General features: G+C 44.6%; 1 protein-coding gene across 1 annotated transcript in view; it reads right to left on the reverse strand.

Annotated features, from left to right (window-relative positions):
• Positions 1 to 17,576, reverse strand: part of kcnma1a (potassium large conductance calcium-activated channel, subfamily M, alpha member 1a) — a 175,964-nt gene that overhangs the window by 72,755 nt on the left and 85,633 nt on the right. The window contains exons 4-5 of the mRNA XM_064318108.1: positions 6,206 to 6,299; positions 4,579 to 4,690 (exon numbers count right to left, since the gene is read on the reverse strand). Coding sequence (XP_064174178.1) covers positions 4,579 to 4,690; positions 6,206 to 6,299 — 206 coding nt within the window. The remainder of the gene's footprint in view (positions 1 to 4,578; positions 4,691 to 6,205; positions 6,300 to 17,576) is intronic.

Below are 17,576 nucleotides of genomic sequence, written 5' to 3' on the forward strand. Positions count from 1 at the left end.
GTAATCACAGACCTCTCCCTGGGATTTACTCTTTTTTTTAGGTGGGATTGGAAAAAAAGAGGGGAAAATAATAATCTCAAATTAATCACAGGTGATGTGCAAGTATTTCTGCCTGTGAATAAAGAGAGCTCACTAGTCCTGTTCGCTCCAAAATGCATTATATCTGGCAACAATAATTACTGCTAAAATCCATGGAAATATATTACAGACTCCAATAACTACCACTGCAATGGTAAAAATGACTGAGATATAGTAAAACCTCTGTGCCACCTCCAAACTGAAGTACATAAGAGCCTCCTCAGTGTCACAGTCAAGGTAAGCACTATGATGGGCCTGGCTTAAGATGGAATAAAAATGTGTGGAAAACCGGGCATATGTTCCTAAATACGATTACAAAAAGTATTTCAATCCTCATCGATAAAGCTAGCTGTATGTACATTACCATACCATATCAATTCACTGTGCTGAGACTCACAGCCCCATAGCTGTCTAACACAGCCAGTTCACTGAGCACCAGTACTGTGTTCAGGATGTGTGACGGGGTCGCATGCCCCTTTGACTGTACCTCTTTCCTCGATCAGCAAGCCCATGTTTTTCTTTAAAGAGGGATAATGGGGCTGCAGTCTGAGTTAATCTGCACAGACTCCAGCGGTTAAAAGCCATCAGATCTGCAGGGATGAGGACACAGCGACGGCTTCATCTATGAGCTTCATTTACCGGCTAAATACACACCGGCTTTATGACACACATTACTCTCTGCTCTGGGGTCTATTTAGAGTCGGCATGACACAAAGGCCGGCGTTTTCACCCCTGTTTTTTAAGCATGTGCACTGGGTGGAGGGAACAGGGCATGATTGACAGATTACAGGAGTCACAGGATGAACACTGTGTCACAAATGTATGTGATTTACAGGAGGCAATGCCAGGGTAGTTGATAAAGGTCAAAATGAGAAAATGAAAATTATTTAAAAGTTCTGCACAGATACCAACACATACAACAGATACTAGTACAATAAGAATATGTGTATTTAGATATACCATTACATTACAATTGCAAGGTAGCATATAATTAAGATCCAGCATTGTTGGTTTGAACACACCTGGATTTTTAAAAAGAGAAAACTAGATTAAACTGATTTTCACTTTACTTTAGGGTGAAAACCAGAAGGGCCTTAATGTTGTAGCTTTTGATCAACCAGTGTGCGAAACTTATTAGAGCCTTGATTATGTAATTTTAAATAACAGTGCCCTCTAGTGGAAACGACAGGAATGAAACCATCGGTTATTAAGGAGGTTATTTAAGGAGTGTAACGTATTGAACACTATCTCTATTAAAATTATCTGGATGTCATTGATATCTCCAAGTGCAGAAAGAAAAACGGGATTTGGTCTTTAATTTATTGAACACAAAAATCTTGTCAGACATGTTATACAAAAATACAGCTGACTAATTTCCATCACATCAAGTCAAGTAACAATGTGACACCAAAAAAAAAGTTTAACTTAGGAAGCTTGTCTAGCAGTAGATTTTTACGAAATGGAAGATAATTTTTCATTCGTAAATCTATTAATAGCGTATTGGGTCATGCCTATTTTTGGAATACAGTTATACTCCTGAGGGAAAGACACCAGAGCGCTCTGCTAATAAAGCTAATGTTGATGCTGTAGCCCTGCTGGAGGGGGTCATGCTAATGACAGCCGTGTTTCTGAGCATGGAGCGGTTCCTTGGGGAACGGGGCCTGCAGCTCAAAGGGGTCACAGCGAGGTCACTACCGCTAGTCCCTACAGCGCGGTACTTAACCTCAAACGACTCATTAATATCCGGCAGTATAAATGGATTTAATGAAAATTTAATAATGGTCCTGTTCCTGAGCACATGGCTGATTTGTAAAACAAAATGTCATTTTTATGTACGGCAGAGAATGGATAATGAGAACGGTAATGGCTTCATGCTCCTCACCAAAGTTACAAAGGTTATTTAATTAACTGATTTTATCAAGAACTACACTAAATTAACCACCAGATGGCAGCATAACATTGAGACTTTTTGGCACAAGAGACAGTATAAAAGGCTAGTATAAAAATTCACATTCCTTCCCTCCACATATAATCCAGCAGAGTACATCCCTGTCAGTAAACGTCCTCATTTCCAAATGTGCAGTTAAAATTACAATGAATATTTCATTTAAAAAATGGTTTCTCTTACCCACTACACTGTATGTGTGACCTATAATGTTTTCATGTCAATAATCATGAAGAACTGAAATTTGTATTGTACTTAAAATCCTTGTGCAGTGTGCAGTGACTGTGTAACTGGGCTGGGGGGCTGTGCAACTGGGCTGGGGGACTGTGCAGCTGGGCTGGGGGACTGTACAGTGTGACTGTTCAGCTGGGCTGGGGGACTGTGCAATGTGACTTTGCAGCTGGGCTGGGGGACTGTGTCTGATAGCATGACACTGCATATTACTCACACTGCACAGTTTTAACAGTGTTACTGTAAAAAGCTGTTTTTAGCCATTACAGATACAGCCAAGGGTGGCCCACTGAGTTAAACCAATTTGAGATCAGGAGTCATGACTCACTCTTGGTTCTGCAGCACAGCGCTGCCATTGGCTGCAGAATGAGCCTCAAGCGGAATGAATACCATCAGAGGCTGCAAAGGGCTTCAGCCCAGAGCACTTCCCATGCTGCATGCAGAGGGACAGCATCCAGGTCTGGGACTTGTAGTTCTGATCATATGTGATTCACCCATAGCTGACAATGAAACATGTACATTAATATAGCGGGGTACGTTCAGCATACAGAACAGCTGTGTCAAGCTATTGTTACTAGGTTATGCTAAGTATGTAGCACAAAAGCTACCTTCATAAATTTTCTAGCACTTTCAGGGAGTCGTTAGAGTTTTTGTCAAATCTAGAACTTGATTAAAAAAAAAAAAAAATTAGGGTGTACAATTCACACTTATACCTAAGCAAAGTTATACCTATTGTAGCTCTCTTGCAGGAATGTTGTAAAGCACTTGTCTCTGAGTTTTGTAATGCACTTGTTGTAAGTCGCTCTGGATAAGAGCGTCTGCTAAGAACCTATAATGTAATGTAATGTAATGATTAGCCTCCTGGCAGCGGCAGCCTCAGCCAGACGTCCTGCCCCCCGCCTGCCCAACCCCTCCCCCCCCTGCTGCGTGCGTGCAGGTCGCCCTCCTTGCTAGCAGGACAGGCCGTCTGACAGGAACTCAGAGCGACTGGAAATCATTACTGTCTGAGCTGCAGCAAGCGTGGAGCGATTCACACGGTCCGGGGAGCGCAGCGCAGCGCAAACCCGCTAATCCTGTCAGCACAACCAGCGCCGCTGCATCTCCCACAGTCCAGCGCCCGCGACCGAGCCCGAGACCACGCCCCGCGTCGCCATGGACACGCCCTGCATCGCCATGGACACGCCCCGCGTCGCCATGGACACGCCCTGCATCGCCATGGACACACCCTGCATCGCCATGGACATGCCCTGCATCGCCATGGACACGCCCTGCATCGCCATGGACACTCCCTGCACGCTCTCCGAGTAGCACCTAGATAAGGCGAGTCTGCTCGGCAAAACACTACGAATGGTCTGGCACTGGCACACAGTGGCACACACTGGCACACTGCCACACACTGGCACACACTGCCACACTGGCACACACTGGCACAGATCTGATTTCCCTGGAATAAATATAAATAATAGGTCCGCATGAATTTAAAATTATTAAATAAATCGTATGATTAGCTAACTCCCAAAACATGACAGTTCTACCATTAACTATGAAAGATTACTGAGTATATAAAAGTTGCAAATATACTATTACGTATCACATTATATCATTTAAATCAAGACAAGATAAAGATAAAAATTTACCGATTTATTTTCTGCAGTGTTCAGATTGACCACTAGGTGGTAATATAGAGCTTTTCAAGTGGCATGAACAGCTTGCAGGAACTCATAACACTGGACAGGAGGTACTTCTGTTACATCAGCATTGCGTGTCTTCCATCTGACTGCAGGCTGCAGACACCCTTTACACTGCTCTTCAACTTTGGGGCGATGGTGTGTCTGGATGACGGTTCCTTAGGCTCAGGGGCCTCTGATATGAGCGCTCTCACAGCAGCCCTCTCTCTCACAGGAGCTCTCTCTCACAGGAGCTCTCTCTCACAGGAGCTCTCACAGGATCTCTCACAGGAGCTCTCACAGGATCTCTCACAGGAGCTCTCTCTCACAGGAGCTCTCACAGGATCTCTCTCACTCAGGAGCTCTCACAGGATCTCTCTCACAGGAGCTCTCACAGGATCTCTCTCACTCAGGAGCTCTCACAGGATCTCTCTCACTCAGGAGCTCTCACAGGATCTCTCTCACTCAGGATCTCTCACAGGAGCTCTCACAGGAGCTCTCACGGGATCTCTCTCTCTCACAGGATCTCTCACAGGAGCTCTCACAGGAGCTCTCACAGGATCTCTCTCACTCAGGAGCTCTCATAGGATCTCTCTCACAGGATCTCTCACACAGGATCTGTCTCACAGGAGCGATGGGAAGAGGAGCAGGACTCACCCAGCCAGCTCCTGTTTAAATACACCGACACAAACACCGGCGGCACCGTGAAGAAGTCCACCACAGAGTTCACCTCCAGCCAGAACCACAGCTTATCATTGGCTGCGATGAACTGCAAGGGAAAACAACAGACATATTTAACTCAGTTAAATCAGACATGTTTACTCCGTTAAATCAGACATGTTTACTCAGTTAAATCAGACATGTTTACCCAGTTAAATCAGACATGTTTACTCAGTTAAATCAGACATGTTTACTCAGTTAAATCAGACATGTTTACTCAGACAAGTTTACCCAGTTAAATCAGACACATTTACCCAGTTAAATCAGACATGTTTACCCAGTTAAATCAGACATGGCTGCTGCGTGCACCGCTGCAGACAACAGCGCGGGAACCACCGAGCAGACACTGTGTGCGATTTCATTTTTTAAAAACATTTTATGGCATATTATGTATGAATTGTGCACATATTGCATGATTTAAAACGAAATAATTCTGCTGTACAACCACACTCTTTACACTGACTCCAGGCCAGCTGGATTGCATCACGGATCATAAAATGCTAATTATTTCCATAATTAGTTTTGCTCTTTGTAAATGTTATTTGATTTTGGGGTATGGAAAAATGGAAAATACAGTTAACAGGGGTACAGGAAACAGGAAGAACTCAGATAAAGGATTAATTTATTTCCCTCTGTTTTTGTGAGCTGGTGGGCTCTGTCAGATAATAAATAACAGCAATGACATTGCTGGGGAACATGATGTCTGAGTGTCCACTCAGGGCCCTGAGAACCCACCGCTCTGAGTGTCCACTCAAGGCCCTGAGAACCCACCGCTCTGAGTGTCCACTCAGGGCCCTGAGATGGTCCACTCAGGCCCTGAGAACCCACCGCTCTGAGTGTCCACTCAAGGCCCTGAGAACCCACCGCTCTGAGTGTCCACTCAAGGCCCTGAGAACCCACCGCTCTGAGTGTCCACTCAAGGCCCTGAGAACCCACCGCTCTGAGTGTCCACTCAAGGCCCTGAGAACCCACCGCTCTGAGTGTCCACTCAAGGCCCTGAGAACCCACCGCTCTGAGTGTCCACTCAAGGCCCTGAGAACCCACCGCTCTGAGTGTCCACTCAGGGCCCTGAGAACCCACCGCTCTGAGTGTCCACTCAAGGCCCTGAGAACCCACCGCTCTGAGTGTCCACTCAGGGCCCTGAGAACCCACCGCTCTGAGTGTCCACTCAAGGCCCTGAGTATCCCACCGCTCTGAGTGTCCACTCAAGGCCCTGAGAACCCACCGCTCTGAGTGTCCACTCAAGGCCCTGAGAACCCACCGCTCTGAGTGTCCACTCAAGGCCCTGAGAACCCACCGCTCTGAGGGCTTCAGAAACGTTCTTCATACAGCCGCTGATTCAGACTTAGCAGCCACATAATTTGAGGTGCAATCAGGGCCTCTGATTTAGTAACTAAGGCCTGTGTCACAGCCCTGGATTCTGGAGTCTATTAATGAACGCAAACACATTTAAACTCAACCTGCAGCGCACTAATATAATGCCAGATACATAAATAAAAATACCATTTGCTGTGTTTGCGATGGTGACAACACACACAACACAACGCATTTGAGTATCACTTACGCGCAGGCCAAAGTAAAGCAGGAAGAAGACGTTGAAAGCCATGTCGATCTGTAGCGTGAAGTCCTTGTAGAAGTTCTGACAGGATTCTATGGGGCTGAGGGAGAAAAGCTTCATTTAGTTTGCAAGCACAGCACATCACATTCATAGCGCTACATTATCATCATCATTTTACATTTAGTAGTTTTTAAAGGCTGGACCACCTATGATTGACATCATAATGGGTCATGTGACATTGTTAACAAAACACACCATACGCACTAATACTAACATTATGGCATGCCATGGTCATACACAAATACTGGACTGAAATGTAGAAAATGCGTAGAAAATGAACTAAAGAACCTTTAAATTCATGCCTGAGAAATACTACCTCCGATTAATCACACAGATCAATTTAAAACAATGAAACACACACATAGAATACAAAATGTTTTTCAAACAATATGAAATTTTTTTTGCTTGAAATGTTATGGACTGAATTCTAAAGGAGGTAAAAGCTACTTGTGATGCAAAGCTGGCTTCTGCTCAGAAATGAGATGTTAAGCACATTATTTAAGGGTGATGTTAAGCTGCACAGCTTGTACAGTAGTACCAATATGGCTCGTGATATACCGTGAGTGCAATTAGAAATGGACGGCTTCATTCCCCCATAGACGGTGGGAGTAGTTCAAATGCGGCTATTTTATGCATCAAGTGAATCTATGCATATTTAAAAATGTCACAACGCATGAACTCTACATTTTAGTTTAGTCTCACTTAAACAATAAAGCATTTCGAACAAATTATTTCACACAAAAAATTGATGTTGCAAAACACTGTATAACAAAATAATGGGCCATATTACTGAATATTCAAGAGACTGTGAAATCAAAAACATAATAGTTAAATTTTTTATATTCCAGTTTGAAAATTTGAAAAAAAACAAGCCCATAGCGCTTTACCTTGTGGTTTATTGAACACCTTAAAAAGTTAACGCACAGGCTCGTAAACTCGTTATTTTTTTGTTTCAGGTTCCAGACAAAAATAAAAGGTAATGAAACCCCCGCCAGGCGGAGACGGCGCTTTAATGAGCCATCTGGCCTTCTCTGTGCTACAGGGCCAGTCCTCACCTTCAGCTCACACTGCAGGGCTCCTCAAGACATTTTAAGACAGCTTAGCATGACGCAGCTGCTGCGTAATGAAATTATTTAAATAAAGTTTAAGTCAAAAATTAAGGACAAATGTTGACTGAATCCACGCCTAAATTTGACTATAGCTCAGAAGAAAGCCCTATCAGATTAATATCAGACGGGCTTGTATGCTCTTTGTATACAGTCTGGGCATGCTCACATCCATCAGGTCAGCAAACATGGCAGTGTGTCATAATGCAGGTCACACACAGCAGAAAATGAGGGAAACATTTTTTTTAAATTGTCTAATAAAATTAAAATGAACCTTGGTCTGAGAACAAGGGTATTCTCAATTCTCGTAACGGATTCTCAGTACAGCGGTGGAGGGGTGGAGCAGTTGAACAGCAGTTATGTAAAGTACTGTGTTGTTGTTTTAAGCCTAAAGACAATTCCTCCTTTGTTCTTTATAGCCCCATTTTTGAATGTCCAATATTGAATTAAACCTGAACCAGGATCAATAACTAAAGCACCTACATTCAGTCTTATGAACTCACACTACAGGCCACACACAGTACTACAGGAGAGCCAGCGACTATTTTACACACTACAGGCCACACAGTACTACAGGAGAGCCAGCGACTATTTTACACACTACAGGCCACACTGTACTACAGGAGAACCAGCAACTTTTTCACACACTACAGGCCACACGCAGTACTACAGGAGAGCCAGCGAATATGTTACACCCCAAAGGAGGGCTTATTCAATTTAGCCGAATATATTTTAATTTTGACACAGTGAGTTGTTAAACTGTCATTATTACCACAAAGCATCCATCAATAAATGAGATCTGCTGATCACTTTGGGGAACTCACTGGAATAGCGCAGCTGGAGCAGGTAAATGGATTCCATTCACTGAACATAATTATTTGCTTGAGCAAATAATGGTGGTGGTGTAATTCAATTTACTTCAGAATGAAAGCCAATCCATGAAACTGTGAGAAATCATGTTCATGAGAAATGCCTTTATAGTACTTCAGGTGAGCCAGGTAAAACAGAAAAATATTTTTTGCATGATGATAAATTATATGAATAAACATTCATAAAGGAGGGGTACACCCTCGATTACATTAGACCCATACACTTGAGGAAGTTTCACCCATTTAGGCATTGACAGTTTACAACAAGGTGCATTTGGCACAGAAAGTAATATGTTAATGTGTGCGGTTGGGTGGCGGGTCCTCTTAAAACACCTCCAGTGTGTGCATGGGCCACCTGTGGCCAACAGCCGATACTGATCTGAGTAACAGGAAAATAAAGAATATCAAATCAGCCAACATTTGCATCAACTGAAGGAAAAATCTTTGAATGCCATGGAAAATTGACCAGCTGTCTTATGTGTACCAAACAAACACAATGAATTGCCTCACACTTGGTTCAATGTCACTTTGCATCCACCAATCACACGAGAGAGCTTGAAACACGCACGCATAGCAGAACATAGCCCCACCCAGTCCTCACTGCCTCCCCCAGCTTCCATAGCCCCACCCAGTCCTCACCGCCTCACCCAGCTTCCATAGCCCCACCCAGTCCTCACTGCCTCACCCAGCTTCCATAGCCCCACCCAGTCCTCACTGCCTCACCCAGCTTCCATAGCCCCACCCAGTCCTCACTGCCTCACCCAGCTTCCATAGCCCCACCCAGTCCTCACCGCCTCACCCAGCTTCCATAGCCCCACCCAGTCTCACGCCTCACCCAGCTTCCATAGCCCCACCCAGTCCTCACTGCCTCGGCTCAGCTTCCATAGCCCCACCCAGTCCTCACTGCCTCGGCTAGCTTCCATAGCCCCACCCAGTCCTCACTGCCTCGGCTAGCTTCCATAGCCCCACCCAGTCCTCACTGCCTCACCCAGCTTCCATAGCCCCACCCAGTCCTCACTGCCTCAGCAGCTCCATAGCCACCCATCCACGCCTCGCTCCATAGCCCAGTCCTCACTGCCTCACCCAGCTTCCATAGCCCCACCCAGTCCTCACTGCCTCACCCAGCTTCTTACACCTCCTTTATCACCAGCTCTGTGGCGTCCAGCCGAACAGCTTAGACTCCCAGTGGCATCAGGGACACTTTATCTTAGGAGGTCTAATATAGAGCAATGCTTCCTTCAGGTCAGTCACATTTCCTAGATGTTTTCTTCTGGGTCAACCTGGATTCTCATCACTCACTAAGGGAAGAGCTATCCACACTCGACAACCACCAGCTGCACAAAAGCTCGAAAGTATTCACTCTGAGCTGTTATTATCTTCATTATTAACTGCTATTATTTTAGCGTAGTCTCATTTAATGGCCAAGTAGACAGGGACAGACTGGGTGTGAACATATTACAACTGACCCTGAAAATCTCACAAAACTTTCTAAATTAGTCTCAGACTTCATATCATTCTCAAGAGAAATCCTAAACACTACAGCTGACACAAATGCCTGCACATTTTGCAGGTGTTTTACAGGTTCATTTAAAAAAAAAAAATAGAAATGGCCAGTGAAGGATGGATACCTAGCCAACAATACTGACTGCATCATACTGAAAATACTGAATTGAATCAAATTCCCAGTGGCAGTGCTTACCAAATATCAAGAGAAATATCTTGGTATTGCGATCACATGGAATTAAATAATGGCAAATGCAATATTGTGACACACATTTTACAACAGTGTACTCTAGTATTAGGACTCAATTTTTGACTAAACTACAGAGCCCTATTTCAGAAAACAGCCTTCACTGATACCACCCAACCGTAGCCTGATACGAAGCATTTGAAAAACACACATTCACTATGAACACGTTGATAATCGCAATGTGCTATCCCAGTATTTTAAACGATACTGTCAATGAGTAAAAAAAATCATAAAAAAGTGTCCCAATAAAATCCCCACAGGACACACAGCATGAATAAATCTGTCTTATCAGTGGAGCAAAGGTGAAAAAAACATCTATTTATACATAAAAAATACATAAATACAAATTCATACATAAATATAAATGAAGCGAATAATAATTACAGAATGCATAATTTATGTACGTGCATTTCTTTACTGGCTCTTGATTTGGTTACAGTTTCAAAACACCATAAAAATTTCTTAAATTATATGAAAATCCCACACGGCTGGTAACCATTGAGTGAGTGACCATTTGCTCATTTATGATGCAGAGATGGCAGGTAATCCACCCCATGCATTTGTGAGCAGGTGCTTATATTTGCATCCAGGACCAGCAATGGCAGGCAGATGATTACTTTTGAACCGCAGTTAGTGCTGCTCAGTGAACTGGTTCTTCAAAAGCATCACGACACCCTTATATGGAAAAATGCCTCAATATAACATTTTTAGCGCCAGTTCTTCTATCAAATCTGTCTCACACTGTATTTTCTGTGAGCTGAGTGGAATATTAAAATTTAAGTGTCATTTGTCTGCAACTTCTCATGGATATGAGACAGTACTAGTACAGTACTGGTGTGTGTGTGTGTGTGTGTGGGTGTTTGCGTGTGTGTGTGTGTGTATGTGTGTGTATGTGTGTGTGTGTGTGTGTGTATATGCACATGCATAGCTACTGAAGAAAGCACGATGTGTGAGGGGAAGATTTTATGAGAGCAGCTCGTGTAAAAGCCCTGGCTGGCCGGTGCTTGTGGACTAAACAGGTGCCAGAAGTGAGACGTGCTGCTCTGCTTTTCTTACAGTGTGACTAGACGCAAACCCGTGAGGCTCCACAAAACCACCATGCAATGTTCCGCTAAGCATTACTGCAGACAGGAGGCCATGCATATACTTAACCAGCATGTGAGTGACAGGCACTAGATGGTTTAGCGAACGGGACTGAAGCGGCTTAAGGTGGTGTAGTGGTAAATGGCAGTCACTGTCAGCTCATCCACGTCACATCTTTGTCAGTTTGTCTTGCCATGGTCACATGACCATTGCATGATTCCAATTCAACCTGAGGGTGAACTGCACAGCTTTGATGAATGAATTCCCCACGTGCCATCCCTGTACACATTACTATCGCTGTTACAGCATGTTTCCCTTCCGCCACGGTACCTTTTTAGCATCAGAGCCGTGACACTGTCCCTGGCACTGACACCAGTCAGAATGCTGCCATCCTGAGCGCATTAACGGAAGTACTGCATCTGCGGGCAGATGGTTACAGCTGTACGGAGGCATCGCGTTTGTGAGCTGTTAATGGATCAGTGAGGGGTGAGGGGAGCAGAGCGCTACCGCTAAACCACGCAGTGTACGGCTAACCCGCGCAGAGCAGAGCGTACGGCTAACCTGCGCAGAGCGTACGGCTAAACCATGCGGAGCAGAGCTTATGGCTAAACCACGCAGCGTATGGCTAACCCGCGCGGAGCAGAGCGTACGGCTAAACCACGCAGCGTACGGCTAACCTGCGCGGAGCAGAGTGTATGGCTAACCCGCGCAGAGCAGAGCGTACGGCTAACCCGCGCGGAGCAGAGCGTACGGCTAACCCATGTGGAGCAGAGCATACGGCTAACCCGCGCGGAGCAGAGCATACGGCTAACCCGCGCAGAGCGTACGGCTAAACCGCGCGAAGCAGAGAGTACGGCTAACCCGCGCGGAGCAGAGCGTGCGGCTAACCCGTGCAGAGCAGAGTGTACGGCTAACCTGCGCAGAGCGTACGGCTAAACCATGCGGAGCAGAGCTTATGGCTAAACCACGCAGCGTATGGCTAACCCGCGCGGAGCAGAGCGTACGGCTAAACCACGCAGCGTACGGCTAACCTGCGCGGAGCAGAGTGTATGGCTAAACTGCGCAGAGCAGAGCGTACGGCTAACCCGTGCAGAGCAGAGTGTACGGCTAACCCGCGCGGAGCAGAGCGTGCGGCTAACCCGCGCGGAGCAGAGCGTGCGGCTAACCCGCGCGGAGCAGAGCGTGCGGCTAACCCGCGCGGAGCAGAGCGTGCGGCTAACCCGCGCGGAGCAGAGCGTGCGGCTAACCCGCGCGGAGCAGAACGTACGGCTAACCCGCACGGAGCAGAGCGTACGGCTAAACAGCGCGGAGCAGAGCGTACGGCTAACCCGCGCGGAGCAGCGAGGTAAAGCCTGCATCCCAGAGACCCAGGAACCCCCCTGGGGACAGAGATGTGTACCACGGCCTAGTTAATGCATCACTGACTGATTTAGGGCAAAGCGCTGCAGCTAAAATAAGAACAGCAGCACCTGCACAGGGCCTGCAGAGATAAAAAGCATTCTGGGGACGCTAAAAATAACCCCGCTTTTTTATTTCTCCTCCGTGTGGCCCGCGCCTCCCCAAGGGAAAAAGGATACACCGGCGGTTTCCTGTTTCATCGCCACGGACTACAGCAGCAACGCACTGAGAACAGGGGCTACGCACTGAGAACAGGGGCTACGCACTGAGAACAGGGGATACGCACTGAGCACGGGGGCTACGCACTGAGAACAGGGGCTACGCACTGAGAACAGGGGCTACGCACTGAGAACAGGGGATACGCACTGAGCACGGGGGCTACGCACTGAGAACAGGGGCTACGCACTGAGAACAGGGGCTACGCACTGAGAACAGGGGCTACGCACTGAGCATGGGGGCTACGCACTGAGAACAGGGGCTACGCACTGAGAACAGGGGCTACGCACTGAGAACAGGGGCTACGCACTGAGCATGGGGGCTACGCACTGAGAACAGGGGCTACGCACTGAGCATGGGGGCTACGCACTGAGAACAGGGGCTACGCACTGAGCATGGGGGCTACGCACTGAGAACAGGGGCTACGCACTGAGCATGGGGGCTACGCACTGAGAACAGGGGCTACGCACTGAGCATGGGGGCTACGCACTGAGAACAGGGGCTACGCACTGAGCATGGGGCTACGCACTGAGAACAGGGGCTACGCACTGAGCATGGGGGCTACGCACTGAGAACAGGGGCTACGCACTGAGCATGGGGGCTACGCACTGAGAACAGGGGCTACGCACTGAGCATGGGGGCTACGCACTGAGAACAGGGGCTACGCACTGAGCATGGGGGCTACGCACTGAGAACAGGGGCTACGCACTGAGAACAGGGGCTACGCACTGAGAACAGGGGCTACGCACTGAGAACAGGGGCTACGCACTGAGCATGGGGGCTACGCACTGAGAACAGGGGCTACGCTCGCTTCGCACTGAGAATGGGGGCTACGCACTGAGCATGGGGGCTACGCACTGAGAACAGGGGCTACGCTCGCTTCGCACTGAGAATGGGGGCTTCACACCCAAAATAGGACACCTGTATATGAACCAGAGAACAGCACAAGAACCAGAGAACAATACAAAACCATGGAGCAGCAGGTGGTATCAGGTACGGGCACTTAAAAGCACCGTCTGGCCGCAAAATGAAGCAAGACAGCAGACAGCGGCCAAATGCAGGCCGGCCAGGAGCCAGATAAAATGGAGGCCGCGAGGCCGCTGCAGCACACGGGCGTGGGGTCTTCACCCAGAGCCTGAGGAAGGCCCAGAGATCGCAGCGCGCAGAAACCCTTTCAGAGCGCAGTCGCTTTCTATAATCCCCACTCAGGAAGCCTAATTCCCCCGGGTCTCCCGCTCCTGGGCTGGGTTTCGCTGCCAAGCTGAATCTTTTCTTCACTGTCACTTCCACCGGCTCTGAGCTTCTTCCAGCTCAGCCATTTTCACATCTTACCCAGTAAATAAACCCCAGAGTGCTGCCTGCGTGTTAACTGGCAGCATTAACTCAAATAGGGCCACAGGCAATGAAGGCAATGCGCTTATTTCACCTGATACTCTCCTGTCAAAGCGAGGTTTTCCACACCTGCACACTCCACCAGCTCAAGCTTCGCCTGGCTTCTCCAGGTCTCAGTTCTCCATTCCCCCCAAACTCAAAGATCCACGAAAACGGTACGGCGCTACATCACGAGTGTTGCAAACCATCAAAATGGCCGCAGCGTGTCACTGAACCCTAAAGGCTAATTCAAACCATAGGTACTTTTGAAAACATCTGATAACTCACTTAAAATTGAAAGTCAAGATCATGAATTCAATGATACAAATGCAAAATAAGTTAGAGGTCATTTAATGAAAATCGTTTTATGTTCATAGGTACCCATGCTACTATAGAAAATTTTTAGCGTGTCCAAAATACAAAAAGAACCAATGTCCTAACCTTTCTGTAACCTGCTGAACACAGCCGTAAACTTGCCTCAACCCTCAGACTTACCGTTTTCCTAACCCTAACCCTAATTTGAGCCCTAAAACCTAATTGAAACCATTGGTACTTTGGAAAACAACTGATTACTCATTTAAAATTGTTGAAAAACTAAGTCAAGATCGTGAATTCAATAGTACAAATGCTAAATAATATGTTTGAGGCCATAAAAAATGTTTTCCGTGAAAAAAAAATGCATATACTCTATATCGTTTAATGGTCATAGGTACCCATGCTACTATAGAAAATTTTTAGCGTGTCCAAAATACAAAAAGAACCAATGTCCTAACCTTTCTTTAAGCTGCTGAACACAGCCGTAAACTTGCCTCAACCCTCAGACTTATCGTTTTCCTAACCCTAACCCTAATTTGAGCCCTAAAACCTAATTGAAACCCTTGGTACTTTGGAAAACAACTGATTACTCATTTAAAATTGTTGAAAAACTAAGTCAAGATCGTGAATTCAATAGTACAAATGCTAAATAATATGTTTGAGGCCATAAAAAACGTTTTCCCTGAAAAAAAAAAATGCATATACTCTATATCGTTTTATGGTCATAGGTACCCATGCTACTATAGAAAATTTTTAGCGTGTCCAAAATACAAAAAGAACCAATGTCCTAACCTTTCTTTAAGCTGCTGAACACAGCCGTAAACTTGCCTCAACCCTCAGACTTACCGTTTTCCTAACCCTAACCCTAATTTGAGCCCTAAAACCTAATTGAAACCATTGGTACTTTGGAAAACAACTGATTACTCATTTAAAATTGTTGAAAAACTAAGTCAAGATCGTGAATTCAATAGTACAAATGCTAAATAATATGTTTGAGGCCATAAAAAATGTTTTCCCTGAAAAAAAAATGCATATACTCTATATCGTTTTATGGTCATAGGTACCCATGCTACTATAGAAATTTTTTAGCGTGTCCAAAATACAAAAAGAACCAATGTCCTAACCTTTCTTTAAGCTGCTGAACACAGCCGTAAACTTGCCTCAACCCTCAGACTTACCGTTTTCCTAACCCTAACCCTAATTTGAGCCCTAAAACCTAATTGAAACCATTGGTACTTTGGAAAACAACTGATTACTCATTTAAAATTGTTGAAAAACTAAGTCAAGATCGTGAATTCAATAGTACAAATGCTAAATAATATGTTTGAGGCCATAAAAAATGTTTTCCCTGAAAAAAAAATGCATATACTCTATATCGTATAATGGTCATAGGTACCCATGCTACTATAGAAAATTTTTAGCGTGTCCAAAATACAAAAAGAACCAATGTCCTAACCTTTCTTTAAGCTGCTGAACACAGCCGTAAACTTGCCTCAACCCTCAGACTTATCGTTTTCCTAACCCTAACCCTAATTTGAGCCCTAAAACCTAATTGAAACCATTGGTACTTTGGAAAACAACTGATTACTCATTTAAAATTGTTGAAAAACTAAGTCAAGATCGTGAATTCAATAGTACAAATGCTAAATAATATGTTTGAGGCCATAAAAAACGTTTTCCCTGAAAAAAAAAATGCATATACTCTATATCATTTTATGGTCATAGGTACCCATGCTACTATAGAAAATTTTTAGCGTGTCCAAAATACAAAAAGAACCAATGTCCTAACCTTTCTTTAAGCTGCTGAACACAGCCGTAAACTTGCCTCAACCCTCAGACTTACCGTTTTCCTAACCCTAACCCTAATTTGAGCCCTAAAACCTAATTGAAACCATTGGTACTTTGGAAAACAACTGATTACTCATTTAAAATTGTTGAAAAACTAAGTCAAGATCGTGAATTCAATAGTACAACTGCTAAATAATATGTTTGGGCCATAAAAAATTTTTCCCTGAAAAAAAAAATGCATATACTCTATATCGTTTTATGGTCATAGGTACCCATGCTACTATAGAAAATTTTTAGTGTGTCCAAAATACAAAAGAACCAATGTCCTAACCTTTCTTTAAGCTGCTGAACACAGCCGTAAACTTGCCTCAACCCTCAGACTTACCGTTTTCCTAACCCTAACCCTAATTTGAGCCCTAAAACCTAATTGAAACCATTGGAACTTTGGAAAACAACTGATTAACTCATTTAAAATTGTTGAAAAACTAAGTCAAGATCATGAATTCAATAGTACAAATGCTAAATAATATGTTTGAGGCCATAAAAAATATTTTCCCTGAAAAAAAAATGCATATACTCTATATCGTTTTATGGTCATAGGTACCCATGCTACTATAGAAATTTTTAGGTGTGTCCAAAATACAAAAAGAACCAATGTCCTAACCTTTCTTTAAGCTGCTGAACACAGCCGTAAACTTGCCTCAACCCTCAGACTTACCGTTTTCCTAACCCTAACCCTAATTTGAGCCCTAAAACCTATTTAAAACCATTGGTACTTTGGAAAACAACTGATTAACTCATTTAAAATTGTTGAAAAACTAAGTCAAGATCATGAATTCAATAGTACAAATGCTAAATAATATGTTTGAGGCCATAAAAAATTTTTCCCTAAAAAAAAATGCATATACTCTATATCGTTTTATGGTCATAGGTACCCATGCTACTATAGAAAATTTTTAGCTGTTCCAAAATACAAAAAGAACCAATGTCCTAACCTTTCTTTAAGCTGCTGAACACAGCCGTAAACTTGCCTCAACCCTCAGACTTACCGTTTTCCTAACCCTAACCCTAATTTGAGCCCTAAAACCTAATTGAAACCATTGGTACTTTGGAAAACAACTGATTACTCAATTAAAATTGTTGAAAAACTAAGTCAAGATCGTGAATTCAATAGTACAAATGCTAAATAATATGTTTGAGGCCATAAAAAATGTTTTCCCTGAAAAAAAAAATGCATATACTCTATATTGTTTTATGGTCATAGGTACCCATGCTACTATAGAAAATTTTTAGCGTGTCCAAAATACAAAAAGAACCAATGTCCTAACCTTTCTTTAAGCTGCTGAACACAGCCGTAAACTTGCCTCAACCCTCAGACTTACCGTTTTCCTAACCCTAACCCTAATTTGAGCCCTAAAACC

Source organism: Anguilla rostrata, chromosome 18, assembly GCF_018555375.3.
Source record: "Anguilla rostrata isolate EN2019 chromosome 18, ASM1855537v3, whole genome shotgun sequence".
In the NCBI taxonomy this organism is placed as follows: domain Eukaryota; kingdom Metazoa; phylum Chordata; class Actinopteri; order Anguilliformes; family Anguillidae; genus Anguilla; species Anguilla rostrata.